The 18,683-nt window shown below is 45.5% G+C and overlaps 1 protein-coding gene across 10 annotated transcripts in view; it reads left to right on the top strand.

The window, feature by feature from the left end:
- Positions 1 to 18,683, top strand: part of LOC134513396 (uncharacterized) — an 88,338-nt gene that overhangs the window by 9,656 nt on the left and 59,999 nt on the right. For 3 of the 10 annotated variants that reach the window (XR_010070413.1, XM_063330015.1, XM_063330016.1), the window contains exons 4-6: positions 1,099 to 1,430; positions 3,482 to 3,558; positions 11,128 to 11,247. Coding sequence is in view for 5 of the 10 variants with exons in the window: in XM_063330015.1 (XP_063186085.1) it covers positions 1,305 to 1,430; positions 3,482 to 3,558; positions 11,128 to 11,247 (323 nt within the window). In the remaining 5 variants the exon portion in view is untranslated. Of the gene's footprint in view, positions 1 to 1,098; positions 1,431 to 3,481; positions 3,559 to 3,623; positions 3,759 to 11,127; positions 11,248 to 12,877; positions 16,702 to 18,683 lie in introns of those variants that run through there. The other 7 variants (XM_063330012.1, XM_063330014.1, XM_063330013.1 and 4 more) reach the window with 5 other exon arrangements.

Below are 18,683 nucleotides of genomic sequence, written 5' to 3'. Positions count from 1 at the left end.
GAGGTAATCTGGAAGGGAAGGATATGAATAAGCCAATTAAATTGGCAAAGAGCCTAAGGAACACCCTGTTTAGGGATAAAATCACATGCCTGTCCTAGTGCCAGTAGTTTTGGAGAAGGAAATAGAGTTAAAATCTTTGTAGTTCATTTCTTTGCAGAGAGAGAGGATTTAGAAGACTTTGGTCTTCTCCTTTTGTATGCATGAGCTCAGGTGACTGAGATAAGATAGTAAGTGGGGTGTTTTCTGCAAATAACTTGTATTTTGATGACACAGAGGGATGTCATCCAGGTTGCAGAGGGTGTAGGAACTAGTTGCCTCATTTATGGTAATTATTTCATATTCAGTCTTAGGATATAAGCATTCAAAGGACTGAATTGCCCTTTATCTTTCTAAGTACCTGTATTTGGTTGAGGGTTTTTTTGGAAAGGGAGGCACAGTTTTCCATCAGGAAGCCTTCTCTACCCGACTCAGCAGTTACTAGCATACTTTAAGGTGCTCTATATCTAAACAATAACAAAAACAACTGCTCTCTTCTTACCATCTGCCAGGCCTATGCCTTCAAAGGTGTGATGCAACAAGGAAAAAAGGCAGAGGTGAAGAAAACTTTTAATTGAAGTTTGTGCAGAGGAAAAAGTATTTCTATTCTTAGTTTACTTCTTTACAGTATAAAATGGATTCCTTTTGCATTTTTAAGAGGCTTGCCGTATTTGCTGGAAAACTAACTATGCATTTCTGCCATCCCATCTAGATCTTTGAACTTGTAGGCCAATTCCAACCAGGAAAGTAGCTGGATCTCTAGAAGAGAGATACCCTGTATATGCCTTCACTGAAGGAAAGGCCCAGACAGAGCTCGTGGCTGACACCACTTTACGTGGGAGTGGATCATTATGACCTCTCCAAGTGCAGGACAAGCTGTAATTGGCATTTTTATGTTATTAAGCATCAGAGAATTTAACTGTAAACAGAAAGCCATAGGAAATCAGGAGTCACCAGTTACACTGCTCACAGAACTACTCATTTCAGGGCAGCTTTTGGGCATTTTTCAGACACCATTAAGAGTGGGGGAGATGTAACCTCCCCTTTTTTTCCTCCATATAGCCCATCATCTTTGGACTTCTAAAGCTGCGTTCCTGCTTGAAGGGAAGTAACTTCCTGAGAAGAAAACCAGCCAGAAAGCAATGGAGACCTGGGGTCACTGGAGGTACCTAACAGCCCTCTGGATGCCTTGGAAGTAACAGCTTTGGGAGGGCTTAGATACAAAGGCACAGACTGGCCTAAGACCCATATAAATATAGTTGTTGAAGATGGTTTTGATGCCTCTCAACTTACCCCAGCTATCTGATAGCTCAGCATGTAGCCCACACCAGTCTTTCCTCCCTGTGGAGACAGAGTGTCACCTTCCAGGAACAATTTCTTCCAGACCAAAACAGGTATGAAATGGACATGATGAACCCTTCTTTTTCTGTCTGGCTGCTTTGTGTGCAGAGGAAGCCTAGATGACCATCTGAATTTTTTAGACAGCTAATGTTCAGTGAGATGAATCTCAGCCTTAGTGTTCAGCTCCTGTGCAGCCTGACCATGCATTGCTGGCTGCAGAGCAAACTCCCATTTCTAGAGGAGGGCTAGAAATTTTGCACCAGAGGATTAGTTCAAGGGTGCCTTTTGTTTTGAATTGCAACTGGAAGTTCGTTCAGCCCCTTGGACGCGTCTCTGGCCCTTACTCACTTTCAGGCATTAAGGTACTGCTCAGAGCAGTGGAAAGAAACAGAAATAGCTACTTTCACTTCCCTTGGTGGTGTTTGGGCCCTCCAGAGAAACAGGAACCAAAGTAAGGTTAAGCAGGGTTTAAAGGAACAAGATAATGTTTGGTAGAGGAAGGGAAAAACACGTAAGCTGGCCAGGCCTTTAACTTCAGAGCAGTGTACATAAACTGTTGCCATGTCCCCAGGAAAACAAGGGATTCGGGAAATAGTCTAAGGCCAGGCTGCATGAAATACAGACCACATGACACAGCGTGAGTGCCTTTGTCTCGATAGACAGCGCTCTAGAATCAGTATGACCTTACTCCTGCCCTTGTTAGTCTGAAATATGTAGCACAGCTGTAGGACATAGTTCATCATTTATCAAGGGTAAATACAGCTCTGGATGGGAACATGGAGTTGAAAAGTGTTCTGCACACAGCGTTCGCTTGCATGTTGTAACTTGCTGCTCGGAAAAAAACAGAATGCTTTGTCTTCTTGTAACACTGGTGAGTGACTCCTTATCATAACCTTGTAAGAGGTCTCAAGTGCATTCATGAATAGGAAGATGATTAAGGTGACACATCAAGGTTTTCTGAATACTTGTTTCTGTTTAGCCCCATCCTCATATTTTTCTTAGTTATCATTCCAAAACAAGGTGTTTCTAATCTCCAGTGTGATTGGTAGACCACATCCTTTCACTCTTGGTGGCCCAGCTTGCTGTGAAACTCAAGCAGAGCACTAAGAAAGTGAGTTTAAATGAGGGGCTGTCAGAGCTAAAGCAGCTAATTTAGCTGAAAGGCCCTGCAATGACCTCTGCAAAGGAAGCCTCTATTGCTCTGAGCAGTTACTGTGGCAAAACCTGAGGCTAAAAATTAAGCAACCTGCCTAAAAAGTTCAGTGGGAAAGAAGCTAAATACGGGATTTAGATGATCTAGTTTGTAGGGGAGAAAGGGGAATATGGCTGTGTAGCTGGAGAGCAGTTGAAAGTCTTGCTCTGAACACATCCATAAATCATCATGCCAGGTAGGGTATTTTTTCTCCTCCCCTAAGTATTTCCCAGGCTGGGAGTCTGCTTTGGCCACAGCTGCTTCTCTTTCAACAGTCCATTAGAGCCCCGAGACTGGGTTTTGAGCAGGCTGGGTAGGGAGGATGTAATACTTCTCTCTTTTATGCAGCTGAAGAGTTAGCTCTGTACTCTGATGTACCTTTTTTGAGGAGAGGACTCATATTAATTACCCTACATCTAAGGAAATCTAATTTCAGAGCACAAGGACACAGAGGGAAAAAGGAAGCCTGATTTTTCCAGTGATTGTATCAGTGCAGAGATTTGTGTCACGGGGGGTGCCTCTAGGCCTTCTTGCCACCGGCATTGTTAGCAGAGGGCAGAAGTACAACTGAGACCAATGGCTTCAGTGACAGACACCAGGGGATACAGGTGGTATCTTTGGCATTAGGCTGAGGGGCCTGCAAGAGACATTGCGAGGGCTGAAAGGTTTACCTGCTGTCTCATTGCTTCTAGGGCTGTAAATGAGTGCTGACCATACAGACCAACAGCATGAGTTTCACCACACTTGCAAAGTGAAGTAGCTCTGGTGGTTCCCTTTTCTTCAAAGTGTTTTACGCTTTCTGCAATGTCATGTTTGGGGTATGCGTGGTATGGGCATGCCCAGTTCAGAGGAGGCAGAAGTAGAGGAGGTAGGTTAAATTTACATTGTAGCCTTATTTTCTTGATTTGACAGGGAAAAGAGAAATCCCAGACGCCGTGTATCTTGAGATGTACTCCAAGTCGTTTACAAAGAGCAAGTGAAAAAAATAGGTATGTTTCTTAACATAACCATCCTGACCATCATAACATACAGCCCTTCCTGTCTACTTTTCCAGCTCAGCTGGTTAACACCTGCTCCTTGCTGTCTGGTGCCCTCTGGTGCTGCAAATACCTGTCCAGGCAACATCCCGTCACACCCTTACGCAGTTGTGGGAACCAGCGTGTACCCCATCAGGAGCACCCGTGAACTGGTATCTGCTTTTTCCCCATTGCAGCCTGTCTCTGGCAAGGGCCCTCCGATATCCCATGGCACAGGTGGGACTGGCCTGGGAGGTAGGAAGAGCTAGTCCTGCCTTCTCTAGTCCTGTTCAGGTCCTTAAAGGGGAGAGTGGGAAGTGGACAGGCTGTCACTGGTCCTCCCTCGACTTCAATATTGAAGTCCCCTGCTTCCAGGTATCTCTCCCTTGCTTTACTCCCTCCCCTTCTCCAGCTTTAGCCCTCTAACTTCTTTCACCTCTTCTATCATCCATGCACTTTTATTACTGTTATTGTCACATAGTTGCCTGGTCTTACTGCAGAAAGCCTTTCTTCCTCCTCCAAGATACAGCTCCTCTTCCTCTAGGATGCTATTTCCACCACGCAGTCTCAGACCCCACTCCAGACACCTTATATTGCAGGGCCCATGTCTCAGGAACGCTTGGAGTTTACACACGCTCAGATTCATTGTTCAGAAAACAGGATTACAGTATCTTCACTGTCCACTGTCCTTCATTTCTCCTCTAATTAATCAATGCTAATTGATTGATTGATGGTGGATCTCTGGCATAACAATCTCCCAAGTCCGAGAAGCAGCCACATGCCTGTCGTTCTCACATATCTACCTGGAGCATACGGAACGTATTAACCTCCAGAAATTATTTAGAGCCTCTTCTAAATTAGTTTGTACAAATTGGCAGGGCTCATTTCTCTGGACTAAAAGAAAACTGATGGCAGAGGTGGATAGCAACAACAGGCTCACAGGTCGTTCTCTTGGTTTTGGTCCAAGTAGATCTCACCCTCACAGGGAACGAGTGGATCACTCGGTGACCAGAAACTGCACACTGATGGTAGGTTCTTGCCTGCAAGCCTGCTTCCCCACGCCTGATGCCTGCGCCCTATTCAGTTTAGTGCTCCCTTCCTGAGATGGTCAAACCCTGTTCATGATGATGTTGTCATAGTGCTGCACAAATAGGCAGTAGGTGCCATGTGGTAACAGGGATCAATTTAGAGGGGGCTAAGACTGACCAGTCCCTGTTGATCCCCAGCCTGCTCTGTCTCCACATGAAACCCCGAGCGACTGAGCCCTTCTCTTCTGCTCTAGTGCTCGTCTCGGATTCCTCAGCCTTCTCTCATTAGGCTCTTTTCAGCCAGACTAGTTCCTGGGCTTTCTGAGTTGTAGGCAGATGATGGTGCTTCCATGCTGTCAGTGTGCCTGGGAGTAGCTGCTGTAAGGAAGGAGCAGCTTCACCTACTGTGTGGGCTGAAATGTGACAAGTTGCTTGTTTGCAACCTGATTACCACCACGAGTCCATTTGGCATGGACTTTCATGGCAGATTCATGACCTGAGGACCATCAGCCTGACAAATTTCAGTTCTCTGCCAAAGAGCCATTTTAGGAAGAAAGCTACCACTTTTCTTTTTTATTTTTCTTTTTTTTTTTCCCCTGTTTTATTTTTTCTTTTTTGACTAATCTCTCATGGAAACATCTGAACTGGTTAAACAGAAAGTAAGATATCTGCCCCAAACTCAACCAAAGCAAACCCCCAAGCCCAACAGACAGGCAGTGAGCTGTAGGCAGGCACTAAGTTTGAAACATGTGAGCTGGAACTGATAAAGTGTTGGCAGAGCTGTGAGCAAACTGAAAATGGGACATTATGAAGAGAAGTTGGGCAATCTTAAAAAAGTGGTGCTACCAGTCCTGTCAATGAATACTTAGATATGGCCCTTGCAGATTGCAAGTCCCTTGATGAAATGCTCAGTGATGAGTCATTTGGAAGATCACTAATTGAAGGATAGAAAATGGCCTGCTGTGGCCTGCAGCCATTATGAGCTGCACATTTTTTTAGGAGATGTTTGTTGCAATCTTCTCTATTTTCTGCAGATGGGGTGTGGCTCTCCCATTCCTGGCAAAGTGTCCGATGCAGCCTTTGGTTGAGAAAATTTGGGTGCTGTTGCATGACAAACTAGGCTTCCCCTGGGAGGGAAGTCACCTTCTTCCTCTCCAGCACAGCATTAGGTCTGTGACAATTCCCTAAAGCGCAATGGAACTGCACAGAAATCTGGCAGCTTTATCCAGTTTGTAGTTATAAGGATCTGGCCCATAAAAACATCTGAATCGCGTTTCACACTACCTACCTAGCTACATAAACACAACCTGATCCTCTTCCTAGGATCTCAGACTTACATTTTCAGACTATGCCTCCTTTTCCTTTTTTTTACCAGAGGTCTTTTGACCTTTACTCCTTGCATAATTATTTGGGCTTACATGAATGCTGCTGTGTTCAAATTCCTCAGCCTGCAGTCAGAAGTGGCACTGTTGCTCTTTGTTCACGTTTAAACGCAGGCACCCAAAGTTTCTTTGGCTGTGATGCATTAGGCAACTCATTCTTCGTGCAGGATGGGAGGGACACCGCACAGCTGACAGAGTATGGATAGGCAAAAATCCTGCAGCTGTGCCTGTGGTGGGTGAGACAACCCCTGTGCCGCCTTGTCTCATTTTTGCCTTTCCACCACTCTTCCTTCCTGGATCCACTCTCTTTGCCAGATGAAGACTGCCTGGTTGGCTCTCCAGGAAGAGAGCAGGTCACGGAGCAGGGGACAGACTGTGGCACAGTGCTGCAAGTATGGGAAGCGTGGACTTGCTTTTGTGGAGGCTGCAAGGAGGAAGCAGTCTGGTGACACTGCATCCAGTCTGGCAGGCAGAAGAAGAAATGCACTCTCCTTCTTTGTAGGAAGCTGGAGGTTGCTATGCTAGGTGAAACTGATTAAGTCTGGTATCCTGCTTCAGACACCAATGAACACTGTCTGGTAGAGGAGATGCAAGAAATGCTGTAGTAAAACAAAGATAAAATCACTCGACATGGACATTTCTCAACGTCCTATTGATACCTAGGTCACTAGTTCACTACATCAACAACTCGTGACCCGCATAAGATGGGAAGCATGAAGACTTTAGAGTGAACTATTCCAGTTGTCGTCTTACATGATTTGTCTCACTTAGCTGAAACAAAAATGAAGAAAGAATGATACCCCCCCATCCTGTTTCTTCTGAAATATATGACAAAGCCTGTACTGTTCTCAAAGGTGCAGGATCAAACCTGTCATCTCACACAGAGCGCAATAAATATCGTGAGTAAGAGTTAACAGTGCATCAGAAATTATCATCTCTAAGTCTTGTTGGCAGGCTTTACATCAACTCAAACAGGTTGTCAGCTGCCGTCTTCAAACACAACGCAACGACTATTCTGTATAATAATTTCCTGTATACTGTAGGTGAAAAACACAGGTGAATGATATCGTACACGCACAGATACTGATTACATTACAAGGAACTATAAGAACAAGGCATTTATTTGTCATTTTTAGGAATTTGAATGAGGAGATCTCATTATCCAGAATCAGGGTGCATCTTGCTCGATGAATACAAAAACAAATGGCTTCTTTAAATCCCTAATTCACAAGCATTTCAGAGGGAGACAATTCAGCAGCACAAGAAAGATGTACTATTCCTAGAAATCTCCTGACTCAACTCCTGTCCTGTTTCTGTCAGCGATTCAGTAGCATGGCAGTTACAATTGAGCACAAATACAGCAAACAGGAAGAAGCTGGGCAGAAGCACCAAAATGGAAATGGGCTGTGTGGGTGCCAGGGTGGGTGGTCACACCTGGTCAGGGCTGTGAGATCAGTGATATGGGTAAGGCGATCAGGCTTGCAGAGAGAAAATCTGAGTTGCCTGTCACTGTGTGGTGATAAGAAAGGAGGATGCACAAGGAGGATGATAAGCTTGATGGCACTTAACAAGGCAAAGCTGATAAGCTTGATGGGCACTTAACAAGGCAAAAATGAGAGATAACAGTGCTTCATTTCAATTTCTTTAGTAATTCACTTACCTTTTCCTTTGGATTGAATACTTTGTATAACAGAAAGCACTGGCTGCAGCACTTAGACGTAGTTAGTAGACTTCTGTAGATTTACAGACATTGTGTGGTGTGACATGGTTGGAGAGAGGATGGTTTATCAGCAGGTAGCCAGCAGCCTGGGGAGAGGCTCTTGAGATTTGTGTGGCTTCCATGTGCATCTCCTCAACTCCATCCGGTCTGCTGGAGATTTGGAAAAAAACCCAGGACTGTGCTCTATTTATGAAAGCAGTAGTGACATCAGGATGAAAATACATGATCTGTGTAGCTCCTGAAGCTAAAGATTACTCACAGGATATTGCTAGGGCATCAGATAAACAAGTGGGTGTAAAAATTTCATCTCAAGTCTGTAGTTAGGAACTTAAAGAACTGCTCCTATTTTCAAAAGTGTGGAATCTCTGACAACTTCAGCTCCTTTCTTCTTCTTGCTCTTATTTTGTGAATGGAGAAGGCTCAGTCATTCAGTCTTTGTGGGAGTCATTCTACTTGCCTAAATTGGTAGTATGCATAAAAAGAATGGTAGGATGGGTCGGGTACTTTTCCTGTCTTTTATTTAGAGGGTTTTTTTTTAAATGATCAAATCTCTGCAGATGCATAGGCCATCAAAATATAAATAAATGGAAAGGAAAATTTCCTGTTAAATCCTCCTTCCCCACTCCAACTTCCTAGTTGGAGGTTCCTTCTTATCAATCAGCTCCCTGCACCAACCAGTGTGTGGACACATCCCTCCTGCCTCCTAATGGCTCCTTGGGGAGAGAAGAATCTGCTCAAATTATCCTGAAGAGAGATTATGGCTTCACTGGTTAAACTCATTGGGATAGTCCAACAAAGCTGATGACTGCTAGTGATGCTTCATTTCAGGCATAGTTCCAAAGGCAAAAAAGGCTCCTCCTGCCAAATTTCATTAGTTTTCCTAGTTGAAATGTTTGCTGATGACTTGCATGTATGAATAAGTCTTGTCAGTAAGCTGTCTTCCTCAGACAATCATCTCAGTTGCATGGGTTTTATTGCCCAATTCTATTAACAGCCTTTTGGAGGGAGGAGAGGACGTCATGAATGCAGAAGTGCATCTCCATTAGTTAGTTCTTTTTTCTTTTTCCCAGCACATGAATATAAAATGGCCCTGCTGCCTTCTTACTGTAACTTGATTGCATGGATCAGAATTTAATTCACATTAGCTTTATGGCCCTAAATATTTTTAGTTTGGAGCTAATCCAGAGAATAATTTTATTTTCTAACAAACAGCCTCATTTTCCCCATTGCTTCTTTCTGTCTGTGCCATGAATGTTACTTGATCATCTCTATTTCAGCCATGTAGAGGCACATACCTGAGCTATTCTTTGGGTAGCAAAATAGTTTCTGTCAGACAGTGCTTGGAGACTTGGAGTAAGATAATTTGGAGCACAGAAAAATCAGGAAGCTTGGGAGCCCATCAGGGACCTGATTACAAGACAATGTTGTCCTGATTCTTCCATTTTGTAATGTGGGGAGATCCAGCTGTATGACAAACCCAAATCACACTGAAGCCTTCGGCAATATAGCTGATTTCCTGGTGTGCTCAGGGTGATCAGTGACCTGCACCAGACAGCCCAGGACGTGGCTCTTCTCCCTGTCTGTGCTTTGTAGGGGTGTGGGCTTCAGGGAGCTCCTTCTCTCCCACTGGAAGTATCGACTGTATGTTCAACAAGTTCAAAAGAGCTTTCAGCCAGATGTGCTCATCTGTGGGGCACGTTTGGGCGTATGTGGCATGACCAGTGAACAGAGGCTGTCATCTATGGGCCTGTGCTTGGAAAAGAGTTGTAGGAGTGCTACCAACAAGCTGCTGTTGGGGACAGCCGTGTCTGTGCAGTGCTCTTGGGTGTACACCCACTCTCTCTTAAGCAACTGACCGAGCACTCAGAAGGACAGATGGATACTTCACTGTGTATATCACTTCCTAAACATTGCCCTGTCTCTAATCCACAGCTGCTGTGGACTTTCCTTGCAGCCTAAGGTCGCTTTGTCTGAATAAGCAACAGCAGCATCTAAAGAAGCAATAGATTTTGAGACAACTGGAGCAATCATACTTTGATCTCTGGCAAAGCCCAGGGGTTTGATTATTATCCAGTGGAAGGAGCTGAGATAAATGAGTTTTCAGGAGTAGGAAACTCAAAGAGTTCAGGCTGGAGGTGGATTAGAGTGAAGGGCGAGGGGGTGCACACTCCTCGCAGGATAACGAGGTCAGTCATCAGCGAGCCACAGGGTCTTCTGGGAGTCTGTCACTTTACAGGCCTCACATGCATTTCCTAGGAGCAGGCAGGGATGTTTCTTTCCATAGGCCTCCGCCACCTCCTTGGAAGCTGATCAAACCTGTTTTATTAAAAACCACCATTTGACTTCTAATGTTTTTATACTGATTAAGAGCATTGACTTGGCTGACTGAACAAGGGAACCGATTGTAGCTCAGCTGCTTCATGCTGGAAGAGCTTTGATTGGACTGAGTGGGAGTTTATGTTTAAGGTACTCTATAAAATTAATTTTGGTGATAAGCTTATAAACTGAATTTGAACCTTGCACAGGCTCCAGAGAGAAGGAATAAACAGCTCAATTTATATTCTCTACAGATACGCACCAAGATGTCCCTTTAACCTTCGGTTATTTTACCTAGGGGGTCAAACTGTTTGTTAAACTGTTTGAAATTATTTGTCCAGATTAGCTGTCCATGCTGAAGATTGAGAGCTTTCAGGGTGGCTCCCAAGAGCCCTGAAGCCAACTATAATGAATGAGTTCGGTGTTTTACTCGGAGGAAAAAAAGCTGAATGAGTTACAGAACTGCCAAATAGCCCCAGTTCATTCACACAAACTTGAGAATAATGTGATTCTCCTGATCCCAATATGGTATCATTAGAATAGCTTATTTCAAGGGCATTCATGTCCGACATCTTCCCTCTCTCATTACTTATCAGCCTCTGTAGTTAGACACAGCAGTGAATTGCAATTAGAAGACACCAGTATCTGACAGAAAATCCTGGGGAGCGTGTAGGGTTCATCTCCCCTTTTTGCTGAAGCAGGTGACCAAACTTGCAGGGGATCAAGTGGAAGCAAGGTCAGATGGTCATCCTGTGAAATCGTCCGGTCCAAAACATCTGGGAAGGGTGTACAAGCATAGGAGTCGGTCTGACGAATTTGGTAACTGGTCAAGTAATTATTCATCACCAGTGGTGCGTGCAGCACGGATCCCAGCACAGCCATCACAGAGAGTCTGCGGCCGCCACAAACCCCAGGCACAAGGGAATCGCTCATTGCAGCAGCGATGGGGTCTTTGCCCGGGAGGGATTTTCTTTAGGCAGTGAGGTTGTGATCTGTCTGAACAGATGTCTAAATATTTTATCAGAGGAGTCATCCAGCTGATGTGTAAGTCTCACAGCCATAGGAAAAGAGACACTTTTGTTTGTATTTTCTCAAGGTGTAGGGCTGGAAGTGAGAAACCTGAGGTCTGGCTCTGTGATGGCCTTCTGCACACCTGCGAGCAAGTTACTTCCGTCATCTTGCTGCTCCTGCAGTCTCCCCACGCCTGGTACAAAAGGTAATTGCTGAGACCCGGCAGCACTGTGAGCTTCCACAGTCGTTTTCCCTTCCCTGCTTCCAAACAAATCCACTTCATTTTTTTTTAAACCTAGCTTACAGTTCGTGCCCTGTGTATGTGCGTGTACCTCTTCATCCCTCCCAGTGACTTTTACCCTGATGCTTTTACCCTGATGCTGCTTTACCCTCCAGCTAAGTGTAGAAGCCTCAGCGATACCAAAGTTACATTAAATTTCTAGCAAATTGGGAGAGCAAATAATTCAAATATCACTTCTGCTGAGACAGAAGTCTTATCAGAGGATTCCAGTGGGGAAAGGGAGAGAAGGGGAAAGAGGGACAGAGAGAAAGACATAAGAAATGAGGCTTCATTGGCTCAGTCTGTTGCACACACTCATTTTGTTTTGGGTTTTTTGTTCATTTTCTCGTAACTCCTAGTTATCTAAAGCTTAGTCGGGATTTGAACTGTAAGTTAGTATGCTCCAACCAAAAATTCCTTGCGTTAGCTGTCGGTTGCTCTCAGCAGGGTATCCAGAGAAGACTAGAGCTCACTCGATGTTGACTCTCCACCCCTGAGAGGAGTAAAATATAAGCAGCAAAGACCCTGAACATGGCCAGGGAACAGGTCTGCTGGGAGCTGGAGCAAGCCCATTCATCAGCCAGTTTCACCATATGCTAAGGGAACGCAATAATATATGTTTAAATTGGAGACAAATTGCAAAGACTAATTTGTGAACTGGAGCCCCATTTCTTGGAGTAAAGGTCTTTTGCTTACAAACTATCCCCACTGGCTTTGCCTGTATAGAAATAACTATGTGAAAAGACATCACAAACAATCAGGTTCTGCGAGCCTTCTGAGGGCATTATTGACTTCTTCACATGCTCCCATTCAGGAATCATAGACTCCCTGAACACTCAGTTTACATCTGAATAGCTTTACTCTCAGCCTACTCTCTTCATCACACATTATTTTATTCATCTGCCCTGAAGTAACAAGGTTTAATTGGCAATCTGGCTCTGATTTACTAATATCTCCTTGTGCATGGAAGGAGACCTCAAATTCTATGCACTCATTCTCAATCAACGTCAGCATCGTATTAACTCAATGTTATTACATTATTGATTTTATTCATCCCAGGAGCTACATCAATTTATCATGGAATTTACACTTCTTTAACAACCAACACAAATCAAGAACATTTGTTAGGCTTGCAATGTAGACTTGAAGGTTTTTGGAATCCGATCCTCATTTTCCTTTACATTTGTTTAGATTTTCAGTTAATCTGAATTCCTATCTTGCCCCTTTGAACTTTCAACCAACTGTAAATACTTGTGATAAATTTCCGTGCTAAAAACTATATTGCAACATAGTTCTGAGAAAAAAAATGAAAACCAACTGCAAAATACCCAGTGACGTCTGATGTACTGATGTAACTGGTTTGGGGAAATAAATGGTCGGGTGCTTTATGTTACACAGTGGCCACATGTAAACGATAAAATCAGTTTGTAACCTCAGTCATGCATTTGGTTCTGCTATACAGTATAGTCATTTGTAGATTTAACTCATGTCTTGAAGGTGTGTAGCAAATTAAAAACATAGCAAGGAGTTTGTCCTTTTCTGTTGCATTTTACAGGTTGACTTATTTGCAACAGATGAAGAAATTCTGGGACAGTTCATTGTCTGCTTCTGCATTTGTTCAGTCTTCCTCTCTGGACTCTGTGATGGCTGCAGAGATACTGAAAGGATGATGTCAGAAGAGTGGGAAGTGAAAGCTGATGGGAATTTTAGTCAGATGCTTTATACTGTTGACTTTTAAAAAAAATAATCATAGAATCAATGTCTACATAGCTGAAATGCTGATTTAGCATTTGGGAGAAAGAATGTGGGACACCAGAGCAGTCACATCACTGGCTGGTGTTAACAGAGGTATTTTTTAGAGGGCTAAAGCACCTTTGCTGTCTTTCTTCACACCACAGAGACACCCCCACTGGCTGAGGTGCAAGGTGCAATTGTACGTTTGCTATCCTGTACAGTAATTTTATCACTGCCTCTGTGTGTTGAGCTTGTTGCTTGTGTCTGTTACCTGTGTACGGTAAAAATAAAACTTTAATAATATACTGTTGCTTAGTAGTAAGAGGATAGAGACCAGTCAGAAACACAAAGATGCACTTTACTGAAAATGGGACTAATTCAGCTGCATTTGACTTAAAGTGCATAAGTAAGCTCGAAAAGGGAGGATTGCAAAATCTGTGTGTCCATGGCAATGCCATCCTTCAGTGTTACCTAACAGGGTTGGGATTACATCATCAGAACAAATTTCATCACAGTTTGGTTATGTGACACTATTTTGAGCTCAGCATGGAAGTGATGCTTTTATGCAAATTCATCCCCTGTGGAGTATTGCAAACACTATCAGAAACTCCATCCAAGCATAGCTTGCCACAAGGTGCCTTGGCAGAGAAGGCCACACCACCCAAAAATATCAAATGAAAAATTCGGGAGCTAGGGGATCGGGTCAGACTTTCTCTTTGAAGTCACCAAAGCGGGACTTTCTTGGCCACGTTGCTCGGAAGAGTTTCAGGAACAAATAGTACCAGTAGTTCCCACATCAACATCCTTCTGTTTTGGGTCTCAGCATTTCACATGGTGGTGAAAGATGGATACCTAGGTACTTGAGTGCTTGTAAGGTTTGAAATAGAGGTGTGCTGCAGGCAGGGGAGAGAAGACCAAGAACTTTCTTTGGTTTTGCCTGGGTAGACAAATGTTTCTATTATGTTTTCACTACTCTGGTAGCACATCCAGCTTGCATCTGTGCCAGAAGACTTATATGTGGGCTGTTTGCCTAGTGGTAGTGGTGATGGTCACAGGGTTGTAGCAAGATGCAACGTTTCTTCTCAGGCTGAGGGATACAGTGGAAACTGTCCTCCAGGTCAGGCCTAGGATCACCAAAAGGCCAGGGAAGCCACGAAGCTTCTGCGGCCCGAGCAGCACCGCGGGGCTGGGGGCAGCAGGAATAAATGAGTGACTGTGAAAGGTGTGACCTGCACCTGCTGTTCCCCTTCTCCTGGCCAGGGGCAGGGGCTGAGTGAGAAACTGCCGTGGAACTGTAGCAAAAGGCTCAGTGCTTGTGCATAGAGACTGGCCAATGCATGGAGTTTGACAAGAGCTGAGATGGTACATAGGTAAGCAGGCTCTGGCCTTTGGCAGCTTCTCACACTAAGCCACAGGAAGCACTGAGCACTTTTATGAATCCATACTGGAATTCCACAGGCACTGGGCAAGAGCAGACGCAAGACCACATTGCTATCAGATGAGCTGCTGGCTTTATGGTGCCTTTATGCCACTCGGGAGAGGACGCGATGCAGCAGAGAGGCAGAACAGTACGGGAGAGTGAGTGGTGCCTCATTGAGCATCCCTCACGCTCATACGAGGTTAACCCACCCACGATTTTAAACAAGCATGAGTAGCCAGAGCTAACTTATCAAGGCTTTGCACCGTGTGGCATTTGGCTTGGCGCTAGGCACCCTAATGCTGCCTTCAGCGCATTGCTGGATCACGACTCTGAGCTGTGGCTTGGCCAGGGTGTTTGGATGGGTTGGTAGAGGCGCCTGGCCATGCAGTGGAGGTTTTGGCATGTTCTCCTTCGTTGCCAGCACTGCAGCAGTGTGTGGGGTCCAGTTGCTGGGGCTACAAATCACCGAGCCCCCTGGGCCGAGCCCTTGGGCTCCGCAGGGGTGTTTGACTCGCCGCAGCTGCTCTGTGCAACCTTGAACATTAAAATATCTTTGCTTGTTGCTCAGACTCCCTTGTTTTCCTTTCGCTGGGTCTGCACATCGTAGTGCCGTCTCAGGAGTCCTTCTCAGCAAAGGTCGCCCAAGTCAGGTTTCCATACACAGGGAACAATTTTCTCACCCTACACTGTAACCATGGTGATTTGTTTTCTTTTAAATTCCTTTCCCTTAGGTTCAATGCTATCTTTAGATGTCATCCTGTTTTGACAAATGTCGGTGTTGTTCCTGATACTATCAGGGAACTGTGGCATGACAAGGACTGGCTTAAGTAACAGCTGCATAACTGTGTCAGGAATGAAAGATACGGCTGGTGCCCTTTCTGGAAACACTCCCGTTTTTGGTGATTCCTGCTCTGATGCAGTGTCCAGCAGCCAGTCATGGCCCATCTTGCCCGGGTTTTCATCTTTCCTGTTCCCTCAACCTTCTGCAAGCAGGTCATCGTTGCAGAGTTTTGCTCACACTTTGGGCTTCACAGCCCGAGAGACTGGAGAGTTGGGATGTACAAGGCTGGCAGGACAGGTAAATGGGAACGGTGAATGGGAATTGAAGCCTGAAATGGTTAACGCTGCCGAGAGCTGGGTCTCGACCCAGAAAAGTCCCAAGGCATGTGTTTCCCCGAGGATGACGGGGCTGGAATATGGGCCTAGAAATGCTCTCCCTGACTCGCAGCACAGGCCAGTTGTGTTCTGGACACTGGTAAAATGGGCATCCGAGCAGTTTTGTTGGCTTTTTTTATTCAAAGAGAACTTTAAATTTGCCGTGCTGAAGCAATGCAAGCATCTTTTTGTTTTTTACAGCATTTTGTATTAAACCTCAGATGCTCTGGGTGTAGTTGCCTGTCTCTCTGCAGACCTGTGTTTACCAGGGGTAACTCTACCATACTGCCTTTGCTCATTTCAAAGCCACAGTTTTCCTGCTGGTGTTCTCTCAGTGATGCAGATGTGAGCAGGAGGCGCACCTATTCTCAGGCTTCCTATCATCTGTTGCTCAGTTCTTGCCCGTGTGCACCCAGCCATTACCCGTGCAAATCCAGCAAATGCCACCCCAGGGAGCTGTTTTGGCAGCTAGAAGAGGTGCATGGGGCAGCAGAGGGGCAGCAAGGCTGAGAGCCTCTCCTCTGGCATCTCCGGTTCTTTAGGCACCCTGTGTCTGACCATTCAAGTTCATACTTCAGAGTCATCAAATCAAAATATTATTGGAAATCTGGCCTAAATTATAGACCATACAGTCTGACATCACCTTCAGCTAAATCATAAGATGACATTTCCTTCCTGTAATGGACTGTATAAACCTCAGCTTAAAATGGCGAACAAAATTATCCCATCATTACCCAGCTGATTTAATGCCAGTGTGCATTCAGAGGCACGGAGGTGATCTTTAGCATCACACATGAACTTTATGTTTCTTTAATTAACTGCATCATACTGCATGTTGGCAAGAAGCCCTAATGATACTTCATCCTTCCATCGACCGAACAGCAGAAAGTCGCAGGGATAATACTGTCAAGAAACAGGCTAGGTCTTGATTTAAGGACTACTCTAAATACCACAAAAGAAAAGCCTTTTTAATAGTTCAATATTATATACTGAAAATATTTATGCTGTGTGCATTAGAGTTCCTTAGTATAACCCATTGGGACAAAAATCAGTGCTATAGCTGGGTCAAATGTAGCCTTCCAATTTTTTGGATCCAAATAGCTGCGGTGGTGCAGGTTGTTGTAGGTAGGAGGTGCAAAGTACAATAAAGTTAGGTCAATTGTGTTTACTTACACGAACATGCTTGGCTTTTTGTAAGACACAGTGAGGGTTCGGGATGTGTCAGGCTTCCTCTCCAGGGATTGCCCACATGACAATTCTCGGCGTTTTTTCTGCCTTGCAACACTCAGTACATGCCTGGGTCCAGCTCCTTGCCCTGTCCCCAGCCTTCCTCCTGCCTCCACTTTGCTGTTCTTCACTCAACCCCAGACGCCCTGCTGCTCTCTCCTTGTGTATGTCCCAATGCTGAGGCTGGGATCAGGATCCCAGCCTGTCCCTAAGCCCTTAGGCATTTATGCAGGCGCTCCCCTGGGCTCCAGCGAGGCGGTGATGAGGCAGCCCAGGCTGGCGCTGCGGAGGGGCAGCACAGTTCTGGCAGAGCTCCGTGCCTCACTCCCCCCGCAAATCTCAGGGTGTAAGACCGACATGTAACCCACGTCCCAGGAGCCGAGTGCTCCTGATCTGCCCTCGAGTACCAGGCATATGCAAGGCTGGTGTGGTGGCAGTGCAGCCGAGGGGTCCAAAAGTGGTGTCTGTGCTACAGCTATCGACTATGATCTCCTTGAAAATAAGCTGACAAAAGGTCTCTGCTGATGGAGTAGTTGTGTGCACACCCCAATTTGCCCAGGATGGCTCCATGGGCTGGGGAGCACGATGTTTTCTTCTCACCCTGAGCCAGCACAGCTATATAGGCAGTTCCATTTTCTGCCGTGAATCCAACAGGTCTGCTTCCATGTGCTGCCTCCCTGCTCCTTCCCCCTGTGCACGCCCCGTGCTCAAGACGATGTGCAGAGTGCAGCAACCTGCATGTTCCCTTTCGTAGCAAGCCAGGACCAGAAATTCCCCTGCCACCCCTGCCCCTGGTGGCTCATTCCCCGTAAAAACCCCAGGCCGATGCCCCAGGGGCCACCATCACCAGCCCAGGGCATGGGAAGGGAGTCTCACCCTCCCAGAAAATGCACGGGCAACTCCACCCTCGGCCCATTTTCTCTGCCCAGAATTTAGAGCAGCTTTGTGTGTTTGCTTTTGTTTTGGGTTTAAATATGTGCTTAGCTATCTCTCAGAGTTATCTCAAATGCAGGGGTGTGGTGAGACTGCCTAATTTAACGCAGCCTGTCACATCTGCGGACGGATGGCCTGTCTCCATAAAGCTGTTTTATCTTTTCCATTTAGGTTGGTTTAAAAGCTGATCATTTAAATCCTTTGTCGGCACTCTTCTTTTGGCATGAGACATAGTGTAAGTCATCTGGCAGTTGGGACAAACGAAGTAAACCCTCTCAGAAACAGAAGAGCTTATCTTTCAAAACACCGCTTCAGTTGTCTTCCCGGGAGGGATCCGGTTGCAAGCTGGGTCACACTTTTAGGAAAGAAAGAGAAATGGCAGGATGTCCTGGGTGAGGGCCCAGTTCTTCCCCAAACTTTCATCACCCCCCTCATCGTTTCCTGTCCCGGGGTCCTGCAAAGCCCTGCGGCCAGGCACGGTGCCTGCCAGGCCAGCCACCTCCTTCACACGTCAGTGGAAACGCTCAGGCACCGAACGTGAGGAGCCGCATCCCCAGCCCACTGGAGTCACTGGAAGAATGCCCTTGGTTTTCATGGGGTTAGGGTTTCACCCTAACCAGCGCTCTCTAGTTGAAAAGCTACAGGCCAAACACACCCACGGGATCCACAACATACGTCTCTAGTAATATGCTCCGATTTTAATGTATTTGCATATATCTTCTTGATGAGGGTTTTCCCACTAAATTCTTGCTCTGACATGACGAGGAATGTTTAAGACAGCAAAATGGAAAACACAGCAGGGAGATATTAACATCTGAACAGAGATGAGGAGGGCAAGCGCGGTTACCTTTTTCTCCACCCTGCTTTCCCTCCTGCTGGCCTCATCACTGTG

Source organism: Chroicocephalus ridibundus, chromosome 3 (genome assembly GCF_963924245.1).
Source record: "Chroicocephalus ridibundus chromosome 3, bChrRid1.1, whole genome shotgun sequence".
Classification (NCBI taxonomy): domain Eukaryota; kingdom Metazoa; phylum Chordata; class Aves; order Charadriiformes; family Laridae; genus Chroicocephalus; species Chroicocephalus ridibundus.
This window is presented reverse-complemented; position numbering and strand designations above follow the sequence as displayed.